Below are 12,345 nucleotides of genomic sequence, written 5' to 3'. Positions count from 1 at the left end.
ATAGCACTATTTGCTGGTTTTCTAAGGGAGAGAGAAGGGAAATTGTTGTAAGGACAGTGACTTTACTATTCTATACATGATCACATTGCTAATGTAACACTATAAATCACAAGCGATTTGTTCACTAAAAGATGAGGGGGGGAATGAGTATCCTTTCCTTTCATATCCTAAATCAATATTATGAACCACAAACACGGGAGTAAGTGAATGCAAGCTGTTTCCCAAACTGGCACCCAAAGATGAGGCCAAGGCTGATCCCATCTCTTCCCACAGTTTTGCTGGAATAGGGAGTGGGGTTAACCCAGAAATAATCCAGCCCAGGAGCAGTAAGAATAAACTATATTTATCCCTCTCATGGGGGATCTTTCAAGAGATTTCTCTGGCAGTTTGACCCACAGACTGTGTTACAGATGAGTGGTGAGGTAATTGGCTCTCACAATGATTTTGTGTGTTAAAGAGGTTTATTGAGGTTTAAAGTTCTTTTGGTATGTGATTCTGGTCTTGCAGTTTGGTTCTGGACCTCTTTCTGTTCTCCCTTTAGTCCTCTCTTCTCTCATCCAAGTTGCCATCTGATCATCACTGCTGTCGGAGACACGTGGGAGATGGAAACGTGCCCCTTGCACCTCCTCGCTGGGGAACCTGGCTTGGTAACACCTCACCTCCAGTCAGCCTGTGAGAAGGTCTCCACCAAAAAACATCAAAGGAAAGTCAACTGGTAGACTTTGGGAGGGGCCAAGTACATATAAGGAAAGATTAAAATACATATGACTGCTCCTAAGTATTCATGTGGCTGATGCACACCCCCTCCCCCCATGTGTATAAAAGGCAGAACTGACATTTTGGCACCAAGTCACACTCCCAGCTCTGACCCTTTTGCTTTGTGTATTTTTATTTGGTTCTCAATAAAACTTTTATAACTTATTCCCACTTGGGGTCTGAGTCATTTATGTCAGACTGTGTGACTCTTCAGCCAGATCAGGTCATGGTGAAATTATAAGCCCAGTCTCACAGATCTAGTTTAAGCAAGATTTTAATATCTTGCATAAGCAGTGTTTGCTGTGGAAGCACTCCCATCCCAGGACAGCCAGCATTCACTTCAGAAAGAATTATTAATCAGAGTTAGAGCTGCATTTTACAGCTTCCCAATGGCTTCCTTGGCCTGGGGTTCCAGGTTGAAATCCTGGGCACATTCAACTCAAACAATATGGCCACTGAACACAGAGATCACAGAGCACAGCACACAACACTTCTCACCCTTCATTTGAGTTTACAGCATTTTTTTTATCTAAAAGCCAACTCAGGTCACAAGCATGCAAAATATTTAGGAAACCAAGTGAGGCATATCCTATCTGAGAAAAAGCAGCAAAGACCCTAAGACTACTACGATATTCTTTATGACAAATTACAAAACCACAATTCAAAAACCATGAAAACGGCACGGGCATAATTTAAAGAGGCATAATCACTTTAAAAGACATTAACTTAAGCTAACACAGTGTTTAGAACGTTAACATTAAAAGTTAGAAAATACAGTATTTTCCAATGCAACACAGTGAAATATTTCTCTTTTATTATGTTTATGAATGATCTCAATTTCAGGCACCCAAGAGGTGAGCACAAAGGCACACCTCAAGCCCTAGACCCCAACAATGTTTACAGAATACAAAACTGTGAGAATCCATGTTACAACACAAGCAAAACCCCAAGTAAATTGTTACCACTGCTTCAATTCAAATCTCACTCTCATATACTCTCTTGTGAGAACAAAACAAAACAAAACAAAATTAAAGCTGTATTTTGAACTTTCTACTGGCAGAGTCACAGGGAAGCCTTAAATGTACAAAGTATCTATGCAAAAGGAAGAGGCCCATCCTGTCAGGTCCATTACTTGGTTTACTTCTCTGCAAATGCACTTTTGCTATGAGAATGCTTGACACGGTGCTGATTGTGGCTATGGGAAGTTAAATATTGTAATATCATACACAGATTAGGATAACAACTTATTTGGGTTCCACATAATTCAAAGAGGGATGCTGATTAGATCTTAAGGCTGCAGTGCACTGAGAACCTAATGGGATGCTCTCCTGAAATTCTTAATGCAGCCACAATGCAGTCTCTGAGACTTCAGTTTAATTTTTAACTTAACTAATGTTCTGTGAAATACAGATATTTGATTAGTGGTGAAGGTGGTAGTGAAAACTATAGTCAGATGCTGCAAGGAACATCAGAGTCTCACTAGTATGAGAAATACTTTATGACTCCTCTAAAGCCAGAAGAGCAAGATATCACAATACAGACTTTTGTAAACATTTTATAAAAAGAGATATAGAAGAAAACAGCTGTAGGCCACAATATTCACTATACTGTGGCCAAGAGGGCAGTTCCCTAGACAGAGCTACTACACGACAGTGCAGTTTACATATGTGAGCTTTATTGTTTTGTTACCACTTAATAGATTAATAATTGAATTTGAATGGGGAAGCCTGCACATAAATCAGAGAAGATGAGGAATAGTGAGCAGTAAGAATAGTACAAGAGCATGTGAGACCACCAACCTACAAGTTACCAGTGGGCTGGATATGGCAGAAAGAATAGCAACTACAACTGTAATGCTGTTTTGGTACGTTAACATGGGGGAAGGCTGCAAATGCATTTTGAATAACAGCATTTGATATTTAATGCTTTGCAATCAGAGCAGCACATATCCATTTGCAATTCTTCTCAGCTACGGGCACCCTAAGGGACAGTGGTGAGCTGATGCCCTGTGACAGGCCAGGTGCTCAGCCTGTGTGAGTCTGCAGGGCATCAGCAAGGATGGCAGAGCTGCACTTTTACCCCCACTGCAGCCCATGACGGCTGCCAGGACAATCCAGCCCAATCCCTGGAGAACAGAGAAGAGGAGGAGGTGTCTGAGACAGGAGGTTGTATCAAGGCAAAAGATAACAGACATGCACATAGGTTTTGGACTGGAAGTTAAAAATGTGGGTTTGGCGATAAGAGATGAAAGTAAGATGTGCAATAGCTATGAAAAGGAGAACTAGGAGAATAAAATTTGGGGCACTGCAAAGTACAGTGCAGTCATCTGTGGTGAAAGTGAGAGGATGTGGTGCAAAAGAACCAGAGGAAAAAGCAAAAAGCATTTTAGGACAGACTGCAACAAAGTAAGAGGTTTTAGGGAGGAGTTAAAGGAAAGCTTATGAAATGAGACCAACAGCTAAAGGCTGAGCCCTAACATTTGGGGTTTGTTTTGAAAGTTGTGCTAACTAAAGCCACAGAAGCCTCCCAAAGCACAGAAGACTAGAAAAGAGCCTGAAAGACTGGAGGAGGAGCAGAAAAAAGAAGTCAAGACCAGACAATTTTGAAGGAGTAGTGTCTGTGATATTAAGAAAAGCAGAAGAGAGAAAAATGATCAAACACCTCATGTTGCAGACGAATCATGAATGAAACAGAACATGGCTCTGTTGATTCAGTCAAAACAAGAGCCCAATAGGGAAAGAATCAATCAAAAAGCAGGAGCAGACAGGCTTTATAGCAGTGACAGAATACATCCACGAGGATAAATGAATGACATTCAAAAGAGCCAGCATTTATCCACAATTTAGGGAAGTAGTTGCTATTCTCAATAACATGTCTCAATTCACAAAACTGCATACTACATCCAACCAAACATTTCCCTTTACTAGCTCCACCCCCTCCTTAAAACATCAGCTATGTCTGAATGACGAAAAGAAGTTCTCAAACAAATGTTTGTAATTTGTAGAAGCAAGAAATAAACACAGGCTTCTAAACTAAGACACAGTGGATATAAAATGATACAAAAATTGAGAACTGAAAGTCCTTTCTCAAGGTTGTTGCTTCATAATTTTTACTTTGCCCGGAAGTACTCAGGAAGCCAGAGAAGTAAACTCAAAAACTGGGCTGTCTCAAAAACTAACTTATATGCCTGCCCAAGGTGTTAAACATCCAAGGTATTAAACATCCCAAATCAAAATTCACTTATGAGTATATTTAACTTACGGGAGAAATCCAACTCAGGTCAGTGAGGATATCCCCCATGCTTCAAATACATATTTTCAATACTTTCATACTTCAAATACCTGTGCAATTTTCAATACAACTTAAAAATGTTAAGGCAAAAAGCATGTCACATGGCAATCAAATTAGGTGAAAGATTACTTCTAACAGGTACATTAGAATGGGAATTCACCTCTACACAACTCCAGTTTTATCTCCTTGCCGCTGATTTCATGTAAAAGCAGAGTACCACAGCTCTGTACAAAGGAAGAAAAACTGCCTTCTATGCAGATTCTTCCAGTATAAATGCTGGTATTTTAATGTATTTATTCCAAAAAAAAAAAAAAGAAAAAAAAAAAAAAGAAAAAAGAAAAAGCAGCCTAAGGTCTTAAATTTCATCACAGGTCATAAAATGTATTAAGTAAATAATAGGAATTTAAATATCTGATATTTAGGCAGAAATATGACCAACTTAACATATCTTCCCTGCTGATCTGAAGTCTTTGTTTCACTAATGATAAACAATATAAGCACTACCATACTTAAAATGGCAAAATTCTTCTTCCTGTTTATCACCACTGAGCTTACATCTTTGTCCTGATAATTTTCCTGCCTGACAGACAAATCAAGGCATAGCAAGAATAGCTTTACAAGTCCTTAGTATCTTTGATATTTAATGTTTACTTTAATGTTGTCTTCCTTTTAATAGCATGAATAGTTACTGAGAGTATCTAGCACAGAACGTATCTATCACTGCACTTCAAGATAAATGATTTCTTTTAAAATACAGAATATTCTGTCTTTGATGTTCAACACTTCTGCAGAGAAACACTTGAGATGGTCACTGGTTATCTATCCACATGAGCTAAATCTCTTCACAATTTGCATTAAAAACAATGCCATTCCTGTAGCAGATATAATAGACAATACAGAAGATAAAAGCCTCCAAAAAACATAACGCCCAAGAGACCCCTGGGGGAATTATGGAAATGCAAGCTAAGGGTTTGGCTAGTATTTGTCATATTCCTCACTCTTTTTAGTTATTCCCACACATACCAAGCATCTAGAAAATGTTATTTTTACCTCCTTTTCCTCCTGTTTTTAGTACTACACAGCGCAAAACCTTTCTTGAACATGAATTTGGAAGGAACAATTCTGGGGGAATGGATGGCAGAGATAAGCTCCTGAATAGTAAGCATATAAAGAAGAGATGAGCTTTCAAAGGGGAGCATTTATTGTTTCGTGTATCATAGCACATTGTCTTTCAATATGATTAGTTATCAGTCTGAGTTATCAAAAACTGGGATGAAATAAAGCGCTTACGCAGTTATGCTTCATTGATGTCAGCTAGGGGAGCACGAAAATCTCCATGAAGTTGGGTAATTGATGTGTAAATCAGAGCTCAATCACTCTGTAATAGAAATGGTCCCACTGAAAGTATGGTTGTTGAACAGTATTGCAGAGGGGTGGGGAAGAAAAGAGAAACAGAGTCAAGACTTATTTATTAAAAAATATAATAACTGGCAATTTGCACAATTTTCTCTTCAAGGGAGAAATGCTGTCAGACACATTTAAATGCAAGCTGCAGATCACTGTATTTGGGTACCCTTATTCAGCAATAATTAACTGTTTCTGTTTTATTAAAATGCTTGGGGACACTGTTATGGATATTTAAAAAGCAAATTAAATGAACATGTTCATCCTTTGAAAGGCAACACGTGTAAATGACATCAGCAATTGTAATTTGCTTAACAGTGTGTGTTCAAGGTATGTTTTGGAGTCCTATTACAGTCTTCTTGTCAGTTTAAATTTGCAGTGTGAGAAACAAAAACAAAACAGAAAGAAAAAAGGGGGGGGGGGGAAGGAGCCTAAAGAGCAAAATGGTTTATAACCACATCTTCAGAAGAACATAAAAGACAGTCATTAGAACATCAGTCACATAAAATAGCTTTCCAACATGTGGTATTTCTAACATTAAACATCTGATTCATAAAGAAAAGAGCTAGCTAACTTACATTATGGGGTCATTTTTGTTGTAATTTTTTTTCTTTAAATAAATGAATGCACATTAAGGTGTTGATACCAACTTCCCAGAAACACCTGGAATCCAGTATTCTAGTCATGACTTGCAGTAAACCACTGATGAACTCTAAAAAACATACATAAATGTGAAATTAAAAAGCATTTTTGGCATCCAATGAATTGCATTCAGGACACTAGAGCTGGATTAGGAAGCTTTATTAGATGGGTAACGTGCTGTGAATCTAAGGGGACTGATTACTGCAAGGGAGTTGAATAGGAAAGGAGGTTCAACCTTAACTCTCAATTCCACTGCCTGAGTTTAACAAAATATAACGTATTTCTATATGTTTTTTGGTTTGGGGTTTTTCCTGTTGGGGGTTTAAGTTTGGCTGGGGTTTTTTTTGTTCTTTGGGTTTTTTGTGTGGGTTTTTTTTTTTGTTTTGTTTTGTTTGTTTTGGTTTTTTTTAAATTTTGATCTGTCCTGGGATTTGAGGTTTCTACAAAATTCACTGAAGGCAATGAAGCCTTTCCCAAAGTATGTACTGTGTTTCAGAGACAACTCTTAATGACTTCCTCGCTGCCACCATAGTTCACACATCCATCAGCACCAGCACTCTGTGTATTAATGTACTAAGGGTGAATATAGCTGTGTTTAGCTGCCTGCTGTGCATTATTCTTCATACATACTAAGAGCAAATGTGGCACCGAACTGCTACTAAGAGTGTATTTTACACATAATACTCCCAAGACATAACACTAATTTGAATCAATAAAAACCTTCTGACAGTGCTTGTTACAGTCTGTTTTTCCTTCACCTGAACACCTCAAATTGTGAAACATTCCTTGGAAATGTCCATTGACTTTTTTGTACATGTACTATTTTCAAAGATTAAAATTCATTTTAAAGTATAAAAATTCAAAATCTTTAACTTGTCACTTAATGTGTACAGATTCTTACACCTAAGCAAAAAAAATATTTTGGAACTCTAGTTTTGTCTTTACATTTTCTCATTATTGTAATTTATTTATTTTTTTTTTAATACTGCCACTCAAAACTTCCTGGGGACCTGTAGTATGCTTCCTTAAAAATGGAGTCCACATGTTTGTATTTGCTTGAAACTTTGGCAATTATCTGCAAGAGATGGCAGAATAGACAGAAATAAATCTTGTCTTTTAAAATAGTCACAAAGCAATCACTGATTAACACAATCTCTGGGTACAGATGAATCAGCAGAATCAACTGCTTGGGTATATTATTGCAAAAATGCTCCTGTGTGCTCCTACAGCTCTAATAAATGCATTCATTTAATAATAGGCACCTCTGCTCCCTTGAGCGTTTTCACACGCTGTGCAGCTCTTTAACCACATGTTCTTAAACTTAACATGTGCTGAAGAATACCACCACAGGAAAATTAAGAATTCAGTAGGATGACTATTTCATTCATCACTTTTAGACTGAGGGAGAAGTTCACGCAGTGTGAACTTCTGCAGTGCACACATACAGCCTGATTCAGACTACAGTGCACAAAAAATAGTACTGCAAGCCTAATATAATTTAATTGCTTGTTATTTAGGATATTGTCTGGCTAAAGAAATTATAATTTACATAACTTATTCTTCTCTCAACTGAAATCCTATATAATTGTCTCCAAGTGATTTGGTAGAAAAAAAATGATCAAATAAATGCAAGGTCCTCTCAATTTAAATTCACGTTCACCTGCATCCCCTTTTCAATGCTGTTGTGAAATATATTGCTCATCTTGGGCCCTACCAAGTTGCAGGAGATGCAATGATCTTGTAGCTTCAAAAGGCCTAGTGCTGATCTGGATGGAAAGAAGCTAGAACACTTCAAACTCCGAATTTTCAGCCTTCTTCCACCAGACCTTCAAAAGCCTCACAGAAATATGGTGCCTGTTACACACAGCTTAGAAGAGAATGATATTTTGTGCTTATTTTTCCTAACCATATTCAGAATCAACAAGTCAATGGATTATCATCATCCTTGATTTCTAGTGAGGAAGGTAATCTATAACAAATACTGTTCATGCCTTCAACAAACATGTAATGTTTATTCCTCATTTATAAACACAGCATCAAGTATGACAAAATAATTTAACCAAACCAGCATAAAGTTCATCAGCACTGCTGAGGTTTACATCCTCTCTAAGGGCATAGTTCAACTTCAACTGATGCTACTGGCAATTTTCCCAGAGAATTCAATGAGGGTTGGATGGGACCAAGCCATTTAATAAAGGTTTCAAAACACAGCCAGCTCTAAGCTGCAGCAACTTCTTGGTGTAAACTAGATTTTCTGTTATATTCCTCATGCTAAACAGAGATTTTTTTTTTTTTTTAATCCAGTGTCAAGATTTTAAAACTCCTAAGTACAAATCAGCACATACCAGCTACAGAACTTCTGTGGTCATTACTTAAAACCAAATATTGACTGAAGAGATTTCCTACTTGACAAAGGTAAATAAACAAAATATACAAATGCCTTAAAAAAAACACAGAAATCAAGTGAGATACCAAATAAATTTCCTAATCTACCCCAAAGGCCATTATCACCTTGAGCTAAAGACCACTTATATATACATATACATATTTATTTTGTTTTAGTGGCGTCACAGATTGTACATGTGAAACCTCAACCAGCTGACTAGGGAATAATCAAATTTGCCTCTATACCACAATGAGCACAGACACAGACACACACCCACCAGGCAGCAGATCACAGACCCTGTCACAGAGAAAAAGTAAACCAAATGTAACATGCTCCCTGAAAAAAACACCACCCTTAAATTTAACTGGACAAAGGAATACTGTGCAATTAAGGATATGGCATGTAGGTGTTACACAGGTCTGAAATATGCTCTGGGAGTTGAAAGCTAAAAATGAGCACTTAATATTGTAAAATACTTATTCAGACAGAGTAAGATCATAAAAAAAATGTTATTTAGACTGGCTAAAACTACAAACTCATGTCTGAAATTACTTGAATTTTTAAGGTGGGTGTGATGCAAATGACTATCCCAGTACTGCGGTTCCCCAGAGCCAAACAGAAACTGTCTCTGCAATTATGTTTTGAATGTGTTTGAAACCTCACATCTGCAGCTGACTTCATGAATGACTGAAATCTCACAATGAAGGAAACAAGGCCACTTAAGGCCAGACTCCCAGAAGGAGGTGAGACCAAAGCTCTGTTTAACCCATGCTGCTTCTGACAACAGGCACCAGCCCCAGTAAAACCCCTGGGAACAGGGCAAAGCGATCTCCAAAATACTGCCATTGCCCTGAGAAAATATGGCCATGGGAAGCTACGTGTTAACTACAAAGGAGGGTGTACTTATAGTTAGCACCTCTAGAAGACTCTTCTGCAAAAAAATGTTATCAAACAGAATACAGTGTAGCAAGGAGTTGCACAACTCATCTGAAAATCACTGCCTTAACTCAAAGGAGGTTTGCTGTTCACGTCTGAAAACATCACCGATTAAAAAAGATTCTATTATAACTGAGAACGAGAGAGGAGAATTCATGGGTATTTCTGAGGGGCACTGACACTTAACTACAGGCAAACAAAGAGGAAGCTCCTGTCCTCTTTGGGGAACCTCAGGTGCACATTCCAGGGCACTAACTATACCTTGCACTGTTAAGACCAGACACGTGGGTTACTGCATCAAAATGAGCATCACTCTTTTTCGCAACATGAATATAATGTGATACTTAACAAAAGTGCATCCTATTATAATTCTCTACCATCAACCATTTGTCTAATAGAAATATTATACTATGTAACATGCGCAGATTAAAATGCAATGTAAGTTGAATCATATTCATTGGATGCTGGCCAACTCCAGCACACTTAGCATTTAATAATAAAATAGTCTAGTGTAAAAATATGTAAACTAGCTACCATCCTGCTTTAATATTCACTTAACACGAGAAGAAACCAAATGCAATTCTGTTTAAATATTAAACATTACATTTCTTCTTTTGATTATTAAGGTATTATTAAAGTTAAATGAAAATGTGTTTGCAACCTCCTTCCTCTGAAATCTTACAGGTCACTGTTATCACTAATATTTTGTCCCTCCAGCTGGATTCTTTGGCGATCTTAAAGCACTTTAGGAATCAGATCAATCCATGCCCAATTACACCTACAGGATGGAGCAACTACTGTCAAGCGAAACAATGGAGAAAATGAAAGCTTAAGCAAGGTGATGACAGTCATTCAAGAAAAGATGGCTAAAGAAAGAAAAACTGAGGAGACCCAGCTCCTAGACATTAAACTTTACCCAAAGACCAGCTGTAGCTTGCAACCCTTCATCCACTTCTTTGCTCGGAGATGACAACCACCAAGTTGAAATTTAATACTGTCTAACACCACCACATAAGCAAGGAGGAATTACCTTTATGTGCCCTTCCAGAGCACTGGGTCATACAATGTGAGACAGGTTTTCTCCTGCTGGATGTCACTGGGAGAAGTCAGAAAGGATGTTCTTGTTACATTTGCTGGAAGGATGGAGTATATCAAATGATATAATTTTTCCACTTACTTTGACAAACTGATACTGCACAGGGCATAATGTCATTAGGTGATTAAAGTACAAGAGCACTCAGCTTCCCACCTTCTTTCATAACAAGAGCCTGTGAGTGCTACTACAGCAGGCTCAGGACTGGCAAAAGTTGTGGTTGTAGAGGCAATAGAAGCCCAGAACCACAGGACACCAAACTCCTCCTCTAAGCAGGAACTCCATCCTGGCAGCAAACAGAAATAAGCTTTGTAGTCCTCCTGAGAGATCCCACCTTCCTCTTGGGATCTTGCAGCACCTTCAGCCCTGGCAAGAGCCCAAACCCACGTGTGACTTTCAAGCACCCTATGCCCAGCCCTCTGATCCCAGCAGCGAAAGGACTCCAAGCTCAGTGGTATTGGCAGCAAAGTGACATAACACAATCATAAAGATATGATGTATTTCACTTCTCAGCTGCTTTTGCCTTTGAAAATAACAAATGTTGAGTTCTCCTTATTATGCCAAGTGTATTAAAACCTCAGAACCCATGGTAGGAAATGTGTGTTTTGCCACACATGCCCTTTAAATTTATGTTTTCTCTCATACAAATATCTAATGCGGTTTGAATAAAACAAAATCTGCACATCGCCATGTGGAATTTAATTTTAAAGAACTGTTTGTCAATTTAATTTCACTGATACTAACAGACAGATTTATGAGGCAATGAACTAAATATTTGGGGGTTTTACATTTCAATTCATTATAGTAAAATAATAATTTTCCACTTGAAAGTCTTGCACTGCTACACTGAAAGCCTAAAAAAAAAAAGTGTATTTCTGTTGGTCTAGGAAGAATTCTCTCATTTTGACAATGTGGATTATTCTCCTCACATTAACTAAACATACTGTGTATGTAATTCAACCTCTCTCATTTCTATATTACCATTGAACCTGTCATTCTTTAAATGCCAGTTTCAAGTAATCAGACATAAATAAAGAATAATTACAGCTCTAAAACCAGTGTAACATCTGCTTAAGAAAACAAATCCTACAGAGTGGATTTTATAGCCACATAAGACCCACCTTTGGTTCAGACTCGCCAGAGACAAAACCAAGGGCGCTGACAGATCCAGCCTGACTCTGAGCCATGATGCCAACATCAAACCACGAGCCCTGACAGAGCCAAGGGAATAAGCAGAATGAACTGAGCCTAACATGAAGTTAAACACCAAGTAGAAAGTTCATCCCTTCCTCTAAGGGGTACGTATAACCCCATTTCACATCTACCTTTACTTATTCTAATGATTTAAACATCTGAATTAATGTTTTCAGCTTCAAGGAGGTCATCTGGCCATGGCCATGTGGATCTCTTTACCATTGCTGGCCAGACAGTAAACACATTAAGGAACAGTCATAAGACAGAACTACAGCTTTATGTTCTTTTAACTGGTATTGTACCAAATTAATATCAGGAGGAATATACTCTATAAATATAAAAGCATCTGCTTATATGGCTCCTTGGATTCTTTTCTCCTCTGTGTCAGTGCTTCACTACCTGAACAGAAATAGTCTTGGTCCTTCCATATCTCAGTTGCCCTTATGAAGAGCAGGATGTGTCAATTCTTACTGATCTCATGGGTTTCTGCCAGGTCAGCTCATCAAGGAGGAAACTCTACCAACTAACTACATTTCTCAGTTCTGCACAGATTCTGGTTAAGTATTTCCCTGAATAAAACATAGCTTACTTTTTAAAAATCATCCTGTTAATTCACCGGATTACAACAAAATCTCATCAGAGT

At 38.0% G+C, this 12,345-nt stretch overlaps 1 protein-coding gene across 1 annotated transcript in view; it reads right to left on the bottom strand.

Moving 5' to 3' along the window:
* Window positions 1–11,695, bottom strand: part of AFF2 (ALF transcription elongation factor 2) — a 253,106-nt gene extending 241,411 nt beyond the window's left edge. The window contains exons 1-2 of the mRNA XM_062503175.1: window positions 11,630–11,695; window positions 9,677–9,729 (exon numbers count right to left, since the gene is read on the bottom strand). Coding sequence (XP_062359159.1) covers window positions 9,677–9,729; window positions 11,630–11,695 — 119 coding nt within the window. The remainder of the gene's footprint in view (window positions 1–9,676; window positions 9,730–11,629) is intronic.
* Between the last annotated feature and the right edge of the window lie 650 nt (window positions 11,696–12,345).

The sequence above is a fragment of the Cinclus cinclus genome, chromosome 15 (genome assembly GCF_963662255.1).
Source record: "Cinclus cinclus chromosome 15, bCinCin1.1, whole genome shotgun sequence".
In the NCBI taxonomy this organism is placed as follows: Eukaryota; Metazoa; Chordata; class Aves; order Passeriformes; family Cinclidae; genus Cinclus; species Cinclus cinclus.
Note: the sequence above shows the minus strand (reverse complement) of the source record. Positions and strands in the feature narration are given on the sequence as shown.